The sequence below is a fragment of the Festucalex cinctus genome, chromosome 2 (genome assembly GCF_051991245.1).
Source record: "Festucalex cinctus isolate MCC-2025b chromosome 2, RoL_Fcin_1.0, whole genome shotgun sequence".
Lineage (NCBI taxonomy): Eukaryota > Metazoa > Chordata > Actinopteri > Syngnathiformes > Syngnathidae > Festucalex > Festucalex cinctus.
Window position 1 is genome coordinate 17,178,032 of NC_135412.1, and position 19,202 is coordinate 17,197,233.

Consider the following 19,202-nt stretch of genomic DNA (forward strand, 5'->3'; position numbering starts at 1 on the left):
ATGGAAATCAAAAACCCAACTTCACACACTTTCACATTGACATGCTCACCTATATTAGACTTATAAATGGCTCTCATAACAGGAAGGCTATGAAAACTATCACTATTTGTAATAAATATAGATTGTTTGAATGTACATGAACCCCTGGCATTTTTGTTTTGTTTTTTTGTTTAGTAGTGTTGTCATTGTTTTGTGTTGTACTTAAGTATATTGATATATGTTCCATTTTGTTAAAATCATTGTCCTGATCTGTACTTATTTTTTGGTTTAATAAAGCAAGCAAAAAAAAAAAAAGTAAGTCCATGAGAAGTCCGTGCGTGCTGTCGAGTCGTGCCGGAAGTGACGTCTGTCTGGAACGGAGCAAGTTATCGCCCCTGGGTGAGTACATCTAACATCGTGTTTTGCTCGCTGGATTTCCATATTTATTTCATTAATTCCTTTATTTACCAGCTAAGAAACTCATTGAGAGTGACCTGGCCTTTATCAAGGCGTGTATGAAGGACGTACAAACAAAATGACGCAACGTCGAACTTCAACCACCAGGGGACAGTGTTTGCTGCCTTACAAGAGCCTCCAAATAAGAGGTTCGAACTTTGAATTCTTAAAGCGAAGAAGAGTTACACAGCATTGGAACAGCAGCGTGATGGACGAACGGATAAACAAAATGTTGCTTTTTTTTTGTTTTCAAAGCAACTGAGTCAGACTGACACAAATCCTTTCTCTACCACGGCAAAATGCAAGTCAAGAAGGAAAAGGCGACTATAATTGCCTATTGTCACGCACCTTTGCACTATTTTAATCCATTATGCTCAGAGCTGATAACCGCGATCGACCTGAAATTTATCGCGATCATATCGCCCAGCCCTACTAGACTTACCAAAACCTTACTCAAAACCTTTGAATAGCTTTTTCCAATACTCCAAGTGTGAGATGTTGAAGGGCTCCTCATGTAATGTTGGGAGATTGTTGATTGCTGTACTGTTACTCATATCTGTTACACATATATCAACCAAACTGAGGAGAAGCGTGTTCAGAATCCTTCAGATTTTAAATCCCTTTCTGCACTCAAAATTAGGGGTGAGAGCCTTTTGGCTACCTCACGATATGATCCGATATGCGACACAAGGCTCACGATAACGATTATCTCACGATATGACGATACCACGATTATCGATCGATTATTGTTTATATTTCTCAGGTAATAAATCCACAATAATCTATGATAAAACTAATCATGAAATAATAATAATAATAACAATAAATAATAATAATACTGCGATTGACAGTCAACCAGTTCAGAGTGTACCCCGCCTACTGCCCATAGACAGCTGAGATAGGCTCCAGCACTCCCCGCAACCCTTGTGAGGAGTAAGCTGTTTGGAAAATGGATGGATGGATAATAATAATAAATACAAATAAAATAATCCAATAAATATCAATAAATAATAAAAAAATTATTCATAATATAATAAAAACAATATAAAAGTAAATATAATATAAATATACATAAAAATATAACTAAAAAAATAATAAAAATAAATAATATAAATAATAATAATTACAATAATAATAATAGTAATAATAATAATAATAATAATAACTACGCTCATGAGTCTTCTTCGCCTGAAGACTTGCGTCTATTTCCCTGCCACTCTTATGAGGCGCTGCCCCTAGCGGCCCGTCAAGTAATTGCTCAATAAGTCATGAACAACTGAGCCGTTTATAGTGGCGGTATATTAACTACAAATATCGCGATACTTCCGTAGATGTATTGATAATCTATCGGGAGACAAAGTGTCTGTGATATCGATGTATCGTCACACTCCTGCTCAAAATTATTAACCTCAATGTATGGAAATGGGTGAAGTCAAGTGAGTGTGTAATTTTTTTTCCTCTGTTTTGTCTAAATTGATTCCCGACAACTGATTTTTTTTTTCAGTCACTTATAAAAATTCAGAAGATTTCAATTCACTTGTTTGTTTTCACAGTTCCCCCCATCTGCTGTGACTACTGCGTCAGCATTTTTTTCATGCAACTTTTACCTGGACCAAATTATAACAAAACTGAACTTCGACTGGCTCAAGACAGTATCTGATGATTTTCAATCTTTTTGGGAACCAGCTGGTTAAGAAAATGTTCTCTAACTGTTGAATGTTTCCTGGACGTGAAGATAAGATAAATGACAAAAAAAAAAAAAGACATCAGGAAAAAAAGACTTTAATACATGAAACAATGCTAATAAATAAAGATTAAAGAAGTGCACAATCAAAATAAAATCCAATAAAATGAATGAAACACTGAACAGTCAAGTACAGTACCTTAAAAATAAAATCCCCCCAGACATTTACAAATTTTCTTAAAAACTTCCAGAGGCAAACATAGACATTGTATAAAAGCATCATACAGTAGCGCATTTTGTCATTTGAGTATAATTTACAAATTATTGAAGGATAAATACTTATGGCTGACCTCCAACGTGAGACACACACGTGAAAAATCTGTTTCCACATGTGTCTCTCAGATGAGCTTCAAGCCCTTGTACACGTTTGAAAAGAACAAGTGAAGTGAAGTGACGACGACGACGACGGCAGCCCACCAATTGACGTGAAACTCACATTTGACTCGATATATTTCTGTAAATGATTTTGAAAAGCTTTACTCCGTTGGTCTCTTCTCTGTTGGTGCATCGCAGAATCAAAGTCAAGGGCGTGTCTGCCGAGGGATATGGCTACATCAGGCGTTTGCGGGAGAAGGACACTCGACATCCGTCCTTTCCCGCCGGCTCCGCGGGCGTCATCAGTAGGGCGCAAACTTCTGTCTCTCGGGCTTTTTGATGCAGTTGGCTGAGGAGATTTTGGCCGTGTAGGCCGCCAGAGTGGTGTGGGACGGCGCCGCCGTGACCGCCACGGCCGGGGCGGGGCTCGACAGAGTCAGGAAGGGGACGGACTTCATCCCCAGCAGGCCCGAGAGGGGCATGGCGCCGTACGGCGCACCCAGCATGTGGGCCGGGGTCAGGGTGGCCAGGGTGGGAGCGGGCGAGGCGGCCGGGGACGCCGGCTGGGTGAAGGCCATGTTGAGGTCGATGGGGGTCGCCATGGTGGAAGCCTGGGCTGTGGATTTGGCCGTTTCTAAACTGCGAGGGCGGACGGGAGGGGGCGGAGACAATGGAGGATGAAAATCAGACCATTATTGGCTTGCTCCAACATCGACAGCAGATTTTTGAAAGGACCCTTGCAGAACTATCATCTCACATGTGCTAAACATTTAAAGACAAGTTATAGAATTTTTAGTCACAGCCTAGTCTCAGACTGAGATTTTTTAAAAAACTGTAAATTCTGAAAGGGTCATTATGACTACAAGACTACAACTAGATTATTTAGGTCTTTTTTTCCATCATATTGTTGGTAGAAAGCAACAAAATGGTGAAGCAGAAGCGACAACGGCTAACAAACAGGCTATTCTGACCTAGCCTGATAAGCCACACCCACTTTCTTCAAGAGGAAGTCAACTCCAATAAAAATTTCGTGACAACAATATGTTTTATGCAGCCCCACGTCTAATAAACAAAGTATTCTGGTTAATATCGTGTTATTGGAATATGCATTAAGCAGCAAAATCCAGAAGTTTTATTAATATCAGTAGGCCAGCTGAGCTGTGATTGGGCGTTGCCCGAGCCCTGAGCAACTGTGATGTCATCTTAAGTCGACAGCAAGTGGCAAAATGGCAGCCCAAGATGGATTAAAAAAAAAGGGCTTTTGCTTCATAACTCATATTCCACAAATATAATATTAATCACAATGTCAACTTTAGACTAGTGAGGTCACGTATAACATATTATTGTTAAGAAATGTTTATGGTTCACTTCCCTTTTAAAAGACAAAAAATGGGTCTAGAAAGGCTACTGCTGACCGTTGTTCGGCCCGGTTCAAAATGAATCGTGCAATCAAATTTGTTTATTTGCTGTGACGGTGTAACGCCACTTTTTGGCGGCGGAAGTCGGTTCAAAATGGCGACTGGGAGAGACGATCGTTTGTTTCCTTGAGCATTAAACTCAGTCACTCATTACAAACCCCAGCAGCTGACGGCACTGGAAGCTTTTTCAAAAGACTTGCGTCAACAGACTTACTCACCATGAGAAGTGAAGCCACCGGTGGCCATCTTACATTGCCACTTGCTAAGGCTACCTAATTTGAATACATTGAAATTGAAAGCTAAAATCCTAAAAAATTAAAAATGGTATGTCAGTTTTTCTGTTTTCGGCTAAACATTATTTTTCATTTCTGGGCATCCCTAGTAAAGGCACTACCACATAGATGCTAATTATTATCCTATGTGCCACAGAGTTGTATGTTAGCATTATAGCGGAGGCTATAATGTGGTCACTTTAAATCATCCATCCAGCGATTTTCTTGACCGCTTATTCCTCACAAGGGTCACGGGGGTGCTGGAGCCTATCTCAGCTGGCTTTGGGCAGTAGGCGGAGTACACCCTGGACTGGTTGCCAGCCAATCACAGGGCTACTTCAAATCAGGCTTTCCCAATCCTGGTCTTCGAGAGCCGGAGTCCTGCTGATTTTCGATGTTTCTGTACTCCAACACACTTGATTCCTATAATCAGTTCATCAGCAGAAGCCTGATAATGATCCTGATCTTTAGAATCAGGTCAGGTGCGTTGGAGGAGGCAAACATCTTAAACCTGCATGACTCAGGCCCTCGAGGACCAGGATCGGCCATCCTGCTTTAAATCGAATAGTAGGCTGTTTGAACTGACTTGAGTTCTGACAAGCAAATTTTACCCAACATGGGGGAAAAAAAAAAAGTTCAGAGATGTTTTATCCAAATATTTTTTTATGTTTTGAATTATAACCAGACATATGGGTGGGCGGGCTGTTGATCTTGGCAGATTTTGCTCGCTGCGTGCATTTCAAGCTGTGGGAATGCTCGAGATTTTTTTTTTCGTCTATCAAAGTGGGAGAGAGGCGTGTGAGAGTGCCAGCATCACCCCATCAGTGTTCATTAGTTGGTCGGGAAATTGCATTTATTATCCTGATACACGCACGCATGCTTTGTGTTATTGAAGGCTTTTATTGAAGTGCCAAAGATTTTTTTTTTCTACCTTTTTGTTTCCTACCAGACAAAAAACTCATTTTCAGTACAGTAATCTGGATTCCCACATGTTTTATCAGGGAAAGCCATTTCATTATTATGTTAATATGTTTGATAGGTTTTCTTTTGTATAGAAGCATCTTATTGCTGTCACACCAAAACATTTTCAACATCACATTATAATGTGAAGAATTTTATGTTTTAACATAAGTTTCACATTTTAACGTTACACATCGTAATGTTATGAGCTTCATGCTTTAATGTGATCTTTTTTTTTTATTTTGAAATGCTCAATTTTAACATAGGTTTCATTTTTAACGTAATCATTTTGTCATTTTTACGTGCTAATTGTTTTTACATCAAATGTGTTAAGTTTTGTTTTAACGTGATAATTTTTACACTTCACGTGATCATTTTCATGTTTTAACATAATTTTTTCATTTTTATGTCTTAATTTTTACATCAAATATTTTTTGTCTTAACGTGGTAATTTGTTTTCACTTAAACCTGATAATTTGTACATTTAACATGATAGTTTTCATGTTAACATTTTTTCATTTTGACATAATTATTACATTTTACATGTTAAGTTTCATGTTTAAACATAATACTTTTTTCATTTTTACGTGCTAATTTTACATCAAATGTGTTAAGTTTTGTTTTAACGCGATATTTTTTTCACTTAACGTGATCATTTTCATGTTTTAATGTAATAATTTTTTCATTTTTACATGCTAATTTGTACATAAAATGTGTTTTGTTTTAACGTGATTTTTTTCACTTAAACGTGATAATTGTACATTTAACGTGATCATTTTCATGTTTTAAATTTTTTTCATTTTGACATAATTTTTACGTTTTACATGTTAAGTTTCATGTTTTAACGTAATCATTTTTTCATTTTTACGTGCTAATTTGTAAATAAAAATGTATTGAGTTTTGTTTTAACGTGATCATTTTTTCACTTAAACGTGATCATTTTTACACTTAATGTGATCATTTTCATGTTTTAACATTTTTTTCATTTTTAAATAATTTTTACATTTTACATGTTTTAACGTGTTTCTTTTTCATTTGGATGTGATAAATTTTACAACTAATGTGGTAATTTTCACGTGTTAACATGAAATATTTTTTTCACTTCATCAGAATTTTTACATTTCAAATTTTAAGTGAAGTTTCATGCATTAACATAATTGTTTCATTTTGATGTGATAACTTTTACATCTAACATAAGTTTCAGGTTTTAACTTGACTTTTTTTTGTTTTAATACGCTTCTGTACTTTTTATTGTAAGGTTGGTATGATCAAAAAACACATTTTTTGATCATAAGAATACAAAACTATCTATGTGATGTAATTAATAGTCATGAGTTGATGAACTGGAAAATTAGTCTTATGCATGTAAGCGCCATCTAAATATTCCATCCCATCAAAACAGGGCCGGGCAATGCTTTTGCTCTTTCCCTGGGGGTGGAGCTCATTATCATTTAAGAGACAGCATGACCTTTGACCCTTTTAAAGGGATACATTCCCCCCCCCTGTGATTCATTCGATGACACGGGGGCCCTTACCAGGAGGTAATGAGGTACTGGGCCAAGTTGATGCTGACTGGGGTTCCCGTGATGGTGACGTGACGGTCACTTGTCCCGTCCAGCTGGCTGCCGATCTTGATCTGGGCCCCCGACACCTGCCTGATCTCGTTGATCTTGGTGCCCTGACGGCCGATGATGGAGCCGATCAGCTGAGCGAGAAGAGAGAGCAACTGTGAGACGGAGCGATCGCTTGCTGCAAAGATGGATGACTCGGTAGATCATGAGGCAGGATTGGATGGGACGACATTCGTATAATCATACATGAGCCCGTTGTTCGTTGGGTGTAATGACAAGGACAAGGGCAAGGATACAAAATTCAAAGGATAATTAAGAGTAAAATATTACTATATACTGCAGTATTTATTTATTTTAAAAAACATACAATAATAACATCATTAAATAGAATTTAAAGTCTTAATTAAACAGCTTGTGCATCATTATGAATTCATGGCAGATCCTTCTGTTGTGTGTTACTACTTGGCCACCGGGGGCAGTCATGCAGACAAACCAAGAAGAGTTTCACAACTGGTGTAGTTGACTGTAAAATGCATTAATATTAGTAATTTCTCACATTGTTCCACTGGTTGCATTACTCAAATGGTTATAACTAGGGGCCGACCGATTAATCAGCCGGTTGACGCTGATTTTTACTGTTTTTGTTGTTTTGTTTTGTTTTTTTCTATTTGACATAGATAATAAGATGATAAGATAATGCCACTAAAACGTTCCCCAGCAAGAAAATTGGCCGGATTTTGCTATTTTTTTCTTCCCTTTTTTCTTAAGGTAAACAAATACTAAAGGACAAAGTAATGTAAATGCATGTAAAAAAAAAAACATGCATATGTAGGGACCAATTAATACTATAGTTTAAAAAAAATAAATAAAAATGTTACATTGACCAAATTCTGATGTGAGGTATTGGGCCAAGCGATATACAGGGCCAGTGCTGATTCTGGCAGGTGGTGTTAATTTCATCAATGGTAACTAAACAAAAATAATTTCGTCAACACACATTTTTCACTGGACTAAAACTAGACTAAAAACAATAACTGGAACTAAATGAGTGAGATCGATTCACTATCTATTTAAGCCAAACTGAGAAGTGTGTGTTTTTGTCGGATTATTACCTCTGTGCATCTCCACAGCCCAAGGGGGCTTGGTGTCTTGTGATTCTCGATGCATTCTCATTGTTTTTCGTTTAGTCAAGTTGTGTGAATAGCTAAACCCTGATTTGTGTCTCTGCGCTTTTGGGATCCAACCCCAGCACATGACACTCACGTCTAGTATGACAGTAGACTTCAAGTAAGGGTAGCATGAAATAGCTTGAAACCTCTTCTTTTAAATAATATAATATAATATAATATAACTTGAGAAAAGATATATAATATCGATATCTATAACTTGAATTGGGTCAGTCATATCAAAGGTGCCATTGTACTGTTTCTCGGACCACGATGGCCTCTCAAACAAACACTGTTGTCAACTGGCAAAATATTATTCCAAATCCATCCAGTATGGGACGTGTGTCGTGCAGTGGACAAAGCAGATGGACAACGATAAATCCAACAAATCCCAGTGGAAAACTGTAATCATAAATCAAATTGGCAGACATAAGGAAAAGCACTTCAAGTATTGCAATAACATTGTTTGTCCTCAAGAGAGTTGCTCATCCATCCATCCATCATGAGTGTCAAAAGCATTTTTTTTTTTTTTCAAACTCTTCCGGGACCTGGCTTAATTGCCTCTGAGTGTGCACGGGCAAAAGAGAAAACAGAAGGCACATTTGCCTCTCATTAATCTGAGTGGCTAAAAGGTTATTGATTTCTCCAAGTGGCGGCGACTTCCCAAACAAATCACTTCCAAAACGCACGCCAGTGAGACGCATCTTCCACACTAATGGAAAACATGATGGAAAAACAACTCAAATATCTATTAGACGTTTCCCCTCAGCCGCAGAAGACAACCGGAGACTGGAATTGCGCACACTTCCAAAATTCATGTGCATGCGCATGTGCTGTGGTTCACCCCAGTGTGGAGCCCAGCTAGCTTACAAGCAACAAAGAACATTCAACACAGCTCAAGTGCGGCGTGTCACAGCTCAGTGGCGGATATATAGCAGGATGGCGGGTTGGGAGGGGGGCAGACAGTGATGGAGCGCTTGTAGTATGCGTGTGTGTTGGCAGCTTAGCGGCGGCTGACGCATAGGCCCAAATACCCAAACGCACGCGCCGCCCATGCCGCTCGTTCCTGCGTTTGGCATTCCTTTCCACAGAGGTAAGCGGCCTGTCGGGCAAAGTCTGATTTGTCACACAGCCCGTCCGCTTGCTCTGTCTGTCTGGCTATTCTTGGTTCGGGGCGGTTGGTGGGGGGGTGGACCACGGACCATAGGCTGCCTAAAAAGAGTAACTCTGGAGACAATGGCAAGCGCGGAGCCCAAATCACAGATAACACCTCCACCCACTGAGACTGGCAATCTTCTCTGGCCTTTCACCACAGCTGTCAATAGACGCCAGCTGCCAACAAGTTTGCTGCAAATGACAGCGGCATTTCGTGGAAAAGCTCATGAGCAGGGATGGGCAACTGGCCGCCCGCAATCAGAATGGCCCTTGATTGATTATTCAACATAAAAAATGTTTACTGTCGCAAATAATTTTGAAGTTGTAATACCGCTGTTCACTACTGGATGGCAGACGTCGCTCAATAGCACCGCCAACCACAAATCAGTCGTTCAAATCAGATCAAATGTTATCTTTCATGCAAATTAGGAAGTAGATTAAACATCCATCCATCCATTTTCTTGACCGCTTATTCCTCACAAGGGGGTGCTGGAGCCTATCTCAGCTGGCTTTGGACAGTAGGCCGGGTACACCCTGGACTGGTTGCCAGCCAATCTCACAAGTACACAAACAGCAATTTTTATTTATTTCTTTAACTAAGAATCATTGACAGCTTGTTGGGAGCCCATCGTGACTAGTTACTAAATTAGTATCCTCCAAAAACTAGGATATGTACAAATTTACTGCTCTATACTGCACTGTGTTCACTTGGGGCTCAATTCGGTCCTAAAACCTCCATTTGCTCATCGTGCCGACGTCAGTGAATGAATTCCGTTTGGATTTGTGACTTAATATGACATATTTCCTTTTTTTTTTTTTTTTTTTTTTTTCTTAAAAAAATAAAATAAATAAATATATATATATATATGACATATTTCCAATGGGAAAAAGGACTCATATCACAGAAAAATTACATTTGCCCTAAATAGTCAATAGAGAAGACTTACATAGCACTTTATCTACACCATACGTTCGTCTAAAGCGTTTACAAAGCCTCCCATTCAATTATTTGAGAACGTATTATAATCATCAAAACAGATGTATTGCTGCCGCATTGTTCTAACTACGGAAAAAGTTATTTTACGTTTTAAATGGCTAACCTTATGTAGAATCTCGCGTTGTTGCATTGTGGCCCACGGTAGAATCTTGGTACTGGTAAATAGTTCTCGTAGCAAACACCCTGAATGTGTAATGGGTTAGCATACATGCTACTAGCTAGCTGCAGAGACCATAGCTATATTGGCAATAGAGCATGTCGTGTGTGATTGGCGCCAGTAAGTTCTTTAAAGTAAAATCTTTAGTAATTTTTATGCGGATTGGTTTGTTACCATCATCAGACGTGCAGCTATGATACAAGCCATGTGTCATTTTATAATCGCGGCTTAAGACCATCATGGAACTTGCTCAACACGCTTGCCACTCAGAGTGAAGGGTTTATCCATCCATGCTTGCTTGCCTGAAATGTACGTATTTTGTTACCCTTTTTTCTCAACGATCGTGTTGCATTTCAAAATGTATTGCGTAGCTCCCACATGGTTTATGTCTGTAACTTTCATAGAAAGTTATGCTTTCTCATGCTAAAATTACCATGTAAATAAAATGCCGGCTCCAGTGACGTCACACCATCTGATCCAAGTTGGAATTATGATTCAGTTTGGGGGTTTAGGCCTATTAATTTGGGGATTTTGAATTACAGGACAAACATAGTATAATATTAATGATGTGAAGTTGTAGATTTGTGTGAAAACGTACACAAAATGAGTTCTTTGCACTTTGCGGTTCAGTTTAAAGGGATTACACCACAGTATTTTAAGCCCTTCCAACACTTAACTACAGGCATATAATGATTCAATCTTACGTTTCACACCATGGTGATGTAATTTTTTTTTAATGAAATATTCGGTGTTTTGCTGGTTAGTTTTCTAACGTGGAAGTAAAACTCCCGGTTCCGTAAAACCCTGCCTCTCCCCAGCGAGCCGACTGCTGTTAGAGATCTGTGTTTGAGCACTCCTCTGAATGCAAGCCTCAATTCTTCAATAAACATTTGAAACGGCTCTTTGCCGCAAGAAATTGTGGAGAAGGAGGTTGAGGAGAGGAAAGAAAAAGGAAACTGAGCTGGTCTTGAACCGGGGACTTGCTGCTTACAAAGCAAGCACACTAACCACTATACCATGGGATTTTACACCAATTGACATTGCAAATGTGAAGGAGAATTGATAAAGGCTACTTTTGTCGGTCCTATGGAGGTCTAAGAGAAAGTGGGGGTGAGTTTAGTCTGCGAGGCGCTGTGGAGGTGGGTCTGCACCTTATGACGTCAAAGAATGCCAAGAGCTCGTTTTCTCAGGTTGGTAGGGGCTGATCCTTGGAGAGCAGAATGACCTAGAATTTCTCACAGAGGCGTGAATGGAGGAAAACACCACTTCGGTCATGTCTTTTGTGAGGAATTAGCATTTTAACATGGCTAAAAGCTCCAAAAATTGATTTTTCATGTAGCCGTTCCTTTAAATGCCATCTTGGAATAGATTTTTTTTTTTATACAGGAGATTCTCAATCACAGCATGTTCATTTTTGGTAGCTTCAAAGCCTTTACTCTGTACATTGGATCAATTAAAAAACAGACATGCACATATTTTGTCCTTAAATGAAATGGCTTTTTTTTTTTTTTTGTCCTAAATCTGGCGAGGAAGTGTGCAGTCCCCTAAGTAGCGCTGGTGAAAAATGGTGGCTCCCTCCCTCCACGATTGAAGTTGCCCATCCCTGCTGTAGAGTGTACAATCTGCTTGCTGTAAGCATATTGCTGCTGTATGTGGTGTGTCATCCACTTCCTGCTGAGCTAGTCATTGGAGGGGATGCAGGAAGAAGGATGCCATGGCGGCATGCGCAGACGTTTCTCTTCTGGCAAAAATCTTTGCAGTGCTTAAGTACGATATCCTGTTCGCCGTGTGTAAGCACTTTCTCGGCGCATCAGTGTTCATTGCACGGAGCAAATAGTGCGCGATGAGGGTGGGGGTGGCGCTATCCTGTCTATAAGTCCTCTCTTCTGGAACAATGGGGAGCTTACAGCTGTTGTTGTCACATGGAGAACTGGTATCCCTCATTCCACTGATGCATTGTATCGCTCACTGTGGGGGGTTTGCTCAAGGGAAGAAAAAAAAAACAAAAAAAACAACCTTCAGAGTATTTTAGAAATGTGGCTGACGGTGTGAAGGCTTGCAAGTGTACTCTGCAACACGGAGTCATCAATCTTGAGCTTGTTTTTCCTCTTCTCATGTATACAGTGAGCTAAATGAGTTTTTTTTTTGCAAACACGTGGAAGGTTCGGAGGACGGGGGTGAGCATTTATCTTTCAAGGGAAAACAATAAAGTGGTGCCTTGAGATACAAGTTTAATTTGGTCCATTATCATACCCGTAGCTTAAAGCGCTATCTCAAGTGAGATGTTCCGAACAAACATTGTAATGCAAAATATTTTGTAGGTTATAAATATATCTATATATATATATATATATATATATATATATATATATATATATATATACACACACACACACATATATATATATATACATACAGTGACATAGTTGAATAGAATTAAAAATAAACAATTTTTATCATATAGCTCTTTCTGGTGTGCCTGCCTTGGCCACCTGGGGGCAGTATGTGACAGACGGACAGGTATACGTTAATTATGAATCCCACTTAGTTCAAGGCGGGCCTGCCTGGATGCATCAGGGCGTGTCCTTCCTAGAACTCAAAACGCTTCATTGACTCACCACAATGTAGATGCTATTTAGCATTAAGCTAGTGGACTGAAAGGTGGTTCTTTCAAATACATAAGGGGAAATTGTTGTAAACTTCAAGTGGCAGTGGCATTCAACAGGTTGAAGTCTCTTTTTTTTCACTGTTTGACCAACTGCTTTTTTAAGTTGAGTTCACTTCAATGTTCTACGTTAACGTGACCGTGCCGTGTCACCCAAAGTTCACTGATGCTGCCACTATACAGCGCTCATATCTCTTTTCTGGACGATTGTAATAGTAATGGTAATAGCATTAAAGCTGCTCAATACAGACAATTACATTTCAAATCGCTACTGCCACCTGTGGCTGAAAAGTGAAACTGCATACTCCCTTCGTCACTTCCAAAATGCGCTCATGACATCACATCCGCAGACAAAGGGCGGGAAATTTAAACGAATCCAGTCTGAAAACTATTGGCCAGAGGCTTGCAGGTGAACAGATAAGGTGTTAATCTGCTAATTAGAAAATGTTTTAGTCATAAATGGTCAAATAAAAAAAGATATTGTAACAATATTTTTGGGCAGATTTTTACACTGAGCAGCCTTATATACAGGGTGATTAAAAAAGAATGGCCCTATTACATGATCAAATATTTGGTAAGTAAATGTATGAATCAGAATGAGGGAGTGGGTGTTTGAAAGATCAGATTTCCCAGTTTTCTATAATTGTCATGTGACATTGACAGACTCGTGCGTCTGGCAGTGACAGCAAAAAAAAAAAAAAAAAAAAATGCTCTTTGTGCTTGGCCTCCTAGATCTCCTGACCTCACAGTTTGAGATTTTTTTTATTTATGTTTTCCCTCTGGGGGTTTGTAAAAGATAGTCTTTGTTCCGCCATTAGCAACTGACCTGGAAAACTTAAAACATTGAATAACAACAGCGATCAATTCAATTGATCCCGATGTGCTTCAACATGTTTGGGAAGAATTCTCACATGTATTGATGTTGTTCGTGCTGCAAGGGGAAGCCATATTGAGCACTTGTAACATGTGAAATAAAACTTGACTCTTAGTACAATACTTTTATTATAAAGTGTTATTTTTTGCTATTTTTCCTTCATAGAATATTTGATCATGAAATAGGGTCATTCTTTTTGAATCACTCTGTATCATAAAATGTTGCCAGTAAACTAAATATTAGTAATCTAAATATTTATTCTGACTAAATTCTAGTGTTGTTCCAATAAGTTTTTTTTCTGGCCACGATACCGATTCCGATACCCAACTTTGCAGTATCGGCCGATGCCGATACCATACCGATACCTAAGTTTTGTTTTGTTTTTTTCTCAACATGAAAAAGCTGTCCTGCCATTGGTTTAGAGCATTCAAGGGCCAATAGGATATCTTAGATAAGCATGCAGTGAACATGTCACATATCAGTGAATGTCATGCACCAGCAAGACACAAGATGCTGCTTCCAAAATCCTATATTAGCATTGGAATTAATGGTATCAGCATGTTACTTCGTAGTAGTCACCGATACCGATAACACTGTTCTAATGCAGTATCGGGGCCTCTGCCGATACCAGTATCGGTATCGGAACAACACTACTAAATTCAATGATAAAAAAATGTAGAAGGTAAAACAATTTAATACATGCATTTTAACAAAATTATAGCAATCAGTTAAAAGCAATACTTCTGGAATTGTAGTAGTAATAGTAATAATAATAATAATAATAATAATAATAGATAGGGCTGGGAATCTTTGACTGTCTCACGATTCGATTCGATTACGATTTTTGGGTCTACGATTCGAATCAGAATCGATTTTCGATTCTCGGTTCAAACGTTTTTCGATTCAAAATTATTTGATTGACAAATGATTTCTGCTTCAATTTTCAGATATGCACAACATTGTCATGATCTACTCCAGTCTGCTTTGCAAGACAAAATGACAAATAGAGACATTAAAGTGTCTTTTTTTGTTTTTTTTTGTTTAAACATTTATTCATTTTGTATTGTAAGTGCCTTTTTCCACAAAAACAGCATGTGGGCTACAACTGCCTTTTCCCCTTCTTCATTTCTAATTTAAATAAAATCGATTTTTGGATATTAATATCAATCCGATTCGATTAATAAATGAGAATCTTGATTCTTTTATGAATCGATTTTTTGGCACAACCCTACTAATAGACGTATTCTTTGCAATCTTCCATACAAACCACCCAAAAAATATTCTCCTTTGGAGGTGCAATGTTACGTAATTTAGACCCAAGTGCAAATAATCCCTCCCGATGACCTCCCAGTTAGCATCTGCTCAAAAGTAAACTCTTCCCCTTTTGAAGCGACTTATTTGTGACCCAATTTGCAGAGATTTCTTTTCTTTCCTCTGTGAGCTTGCGGCAGACCAAAGTCAGCAGAAGATGCGGCAAGGCAACAACACAATGTTGGGTTTGATCCTTTCATGGGATTAAGAGAAATGGAAAGAAACCAAGCAGACTCCTCCTTTGATCTCTTACCAACCGTTTCTTACCAAGATTATGGTTTTCTTCACGCGCTGATATTGTGGTAGGTTTGGACTTCGATTCACAAAGTGACCATTTGTTGTGTGAAAGATTTATTATAGCGAATAAATTACGCTGAAGCGAATCAAAGGGGCTGCGATGTGATGCGTGCGCTCAGATTGGTTAAGCAAAGAGGGAAAGGATGTTTGTCTGCTTCCTTATTGGCTGTTTTGACAGCAGACAGCTTCTAAGTAGGTCAGGGAACATGAGAGGATTTACACGGCACTCGCGGGAGCCACTGGAAGACACCGCAATGCAGCCCAGACAGCCACGCAAAAAAAAAAGAAAAAAAACAAAACGGATCCCCATCAAACTCAAATCCCGCTAACCTCAAATCATCTGCATAATTAGCGAGGAACCGTGCGTCTTCTTTTTAAAGTCGCACCAGTCAGCAGGGAGTCGTACAGTCGTGTTTTATGGCCAAATACGAAATAATAATAATCAGATGAATAAGAAAAAGAGAAGGTTTGCTTACATCATTGGGAATAAGCAGCTCCTGAGATGTCTGAGCGTTTGCTTCCATCCCTGACCAGAGAAAAAGCACAACAATCAACTCAACACAGGCACACATTTCGGGAATTGATATTTACTTGTACACAACTTGATTAATTGATCATCAAATGAATTGGCAACTATTACTGATAATCGCTTCATTGTTTAGGGAAACATTTTAGTGTATAGAGTATTTAGATGTCACTGAATCTGAAAATGACATTTTTTTTAATTGGCTCTTGTTTTTGAGAAGAAAAGTGGTTAAAAAAATTCATGTTTTGAATTTGATTTTCTCGTTATGCTCCGTCTTTGATGAGACTGTATCTGCCCTTTCTAGCATGTCCATACAGTATAGAGAACTGTTATTGCAGAGAGCCTTTATTATGAAAATCATATTTAATATGAAAATTAAGGAAAGAACAATATTAGCAGTAAACAAGGTTTTGGTCACATCAAAGCACAAACACTACTTTTAGTCACAATCCAATTACATTTAGTTAACTGTCAAAGCACATGGATTATCAATCACTTAATTGTCAAAATTGGAAAAAACTACATTTTCATGAGAATTGATAGAATAATCAATTCTAAAAATATTTGAATGACAGCCCTAATTCGTACAATGAATAAAAAAAATGAAATAACGAAATACTGTAGATGTTCAACAATTAATTGAATAATCAGCTACTCATGGATTATCACTTTAATTAAAACAATTTTGATCTATTAATCGTTCATAGTCATATTTCAACTTAAAATGCTCAATAGTCTGGTTTCAGCGTCCGATTATCTTTGCGTTGAATCAAAATGAGACCGTTTCAAACATCTGCTTTTACTTTGAAAAACAATGACCAGCATTTTTGCTGAGTAACTGAATCTTAATCAATTCCGAATCAATTTGTGGACACTATTACAATATTATTATCACTATAAATTCTATTATATATTATTTATTATTATAATAAACCATCCTTTGCATGAATCACTCCATTTGGTGTGAGATTGCTTCATTGCTGTTTAGTTGGTTTTGTTTCATCGTTAAATAATACCAAATCAACAATAATAATCAAATATTAAACAGCAAATGGGAAAAAAAAATATTTTTCAATAAAACTTAATCCAAAATAAATTTGTATCTGAATTTTAATTAATCAATATAACATTTGACTCTAAAAAATATTCAATAATTTCATTCCTACAGAGAAATAAGATGAATTAGATTTGATGATTTCAAATTTGAATGCCACAGTTCTCCCTTCCCATCGACTTATTTCAATGATTGAAACGTTTACTCCCGTCATCGGAAGGCAGTTTTTGAAAAGTCAAGCTCCAGTTGCTAGGCGATGGCGCGGTCCCATACCAGGGATGATGGTGGAAGCGGGCTGGGCCACCGCGTTGAGGCTTTGCTGCATGGACAGTTGATGGAGTTTGGCCAACTGCAAATGGAGCACAAAAGAAGCATTAGAACGCGCACGCTTGAACGTTAGCGTATTGTACCCGCTCACCTCCGAGTGTGGAATGCCGTATTGGTTTTGCAAAGTGTAGGCCTGCAAGAGAGCATCATCCCGCATTAAATAGATTGCAGCAATAAAAAAGCAGCAGGCGGGCGATGACTGCGCACCGGCTTACTGGAAGGAGCTCGACACTTTTGCTTTTTCCTTACCTGAGATTTTTGCAACCTTTTGATTACACGTCCGTGAGACACTTCAAACAAAAAGATATGTATTTATAATCTTCTCATCTGCCGCAGTGCTGTGCTTCACATGCTTTAGTCTAGCTTTATTTAAACAGCAGTCTTTGGAAGATTTCACTTGTGATGTTTCTCGTCTTTTAACGCTGATGTGTTGTACACTACATATCAGAAGGTACAGCCATGCAGTATATGTTGTTTGTTTGTTTTTTTTTTTTAAATATGCAGTCAACTCACATTGTACATTTAAAATAATACAAATGTTTGGAATTTTAGTTGTCAAAACAACAAACAATAATAAAAGAGTTCAGAAAGAAAAGCTGACATACACGATTACACCACTGCACAACTTTTAGGTGGCATTTATTGTGGGAATGCTGACAGCATCCCACATATGTGATTCGGAGTTTTATTCTCCTCACTTTTTTGCCGAGAAACAACTCCTACATTATACTTCCGTTTTACAGCATTCAAATTTCAAATTGCTCCAAAAATTCACGCCTTCCGGGGTATATATGGCCTGATTCCACATTACTTACATTACTCGCACAATTTAATGTTAAAGGTCAACTTTCCCCCCCCATTCGTTTTCAATGGGACTGACAACTTTTTCTAAGTCCCACTTTCCCCGCCCACTTCCATACATACAACTGATCATCATTACTACCCCTCTGATACTGCTCAGTGGCGCACTTGGTTAAGTGTGCTGTCCACTACCCAGGTAGTCCCGGGTTCGAATCCCACCTCCAACTGTACATTGAACATATGTAAAATGGCAACTTAAATGATTAAATGCACGTTGGCCTTCATTAGATGACTATTTTTAAAATACGTACGCCATTAGCCAGGAATTTGAACAAGGCAACTGCTTCCCGCATGGAGAACGTGGGTTCAAACCCCGCTTGGACCACATTTTAGTACATTCGATGGTTTGGTAGCAACTGACTATCATATCAGGAAATGGATTATAATTTCTCTGAAATGATGCAATCCCACCTTAGATAGATTGTTCAAGTTTTCCTTTTATACATTTATCTTTCAACTTCAATGAAAACTTTGTAATTTTCACATAATTTGTCTTTCAATTTACTTCATAAGCATTCAGCTATTAGCAGTCAGTTTTCAGCATTCCCACGCAATTTCTCCAGAAATTGCACTTAGTCTAGTTTGGTACAGTGGTCCCTTGAGATACGAGTTTAGTTTGTTTCTGGACCATGCTCGTAACTCAAGTCAAGTCAAGGTTATTGACAAAAGAGTATTAACACACCCACATATGACAAATATGAACAACATGCCCTGATTTTGAGGCAAGAGTAAGTTGAATTCCTTTGAATTTTATTTAATGACATCATTACTGTTCATTAAAATATACACAGTCTTGTTTTTGTTTGTTTTTTTGCCGAAGGCTGTAACAGATTTTGGCACTTCCATTCATTTCAATGGAGATAAATGACTTGAGATACGAGCATTTTGAGAACAAATTAAGATCGTATTTCAAGGCATCACTGTAAACTAGGTGTCGTGGTTTGGGTTGGCTTTTGGTTTGTTTTTTTGGCCAGGCCGATTATCAGCGCCAATGTCGGTTGAAATGCCGAATCGGCCTTTTAAAACTGACAGCCAATAAGAAATTCAAGTTCAAAACTGCACCTTTTGTGTGAAAGTTTAACATTTCTGTTATTTTG

At 38.3% G+C, this 19,202-nt stretch overlaps 1 protein-coding gene across 1 annotated transcript in view; it reads right to left on the reverse strand.

The window, feature by feature from the left end:
* Window positions 1–2,201: 2,201 nt before the first annotated feature.
* Window positions 2,202–19,202, reverse strand: part of pcbp4 (poly(rC) binding protein 4) — a 68,993-nt gene continuing 51,992 nt past the window's right edge. Inside the window, exons 10-14 of the mRNA XM_077513426.1 lie at window positions 17,336–17,377; window positions 17,191–17,266; window positions 15,814–15,863; window positions 6,680–6,849; window positions 2,202–3,133 (exon numbers count right to left, since the gene is read on the reverse strand). Of these exons, the coding sequence (XP_077369552.1) occupies window positions 2,797–3,133; window positions 6,680–6,849; window positions 15,814–15,863; window positions 17,191–17,266; window positions 17,336–17,377 (675 nt within the window). The 3' untranslated portion in view covers window positions 2,202–2,796. The remainder of the gene's footprint in view (window positions 3,134–6,679; window positions 6,850–15,813; window positions 15,864–17,190; window positions 17,267–17,335; window positions 17,378–19,202) is intronic.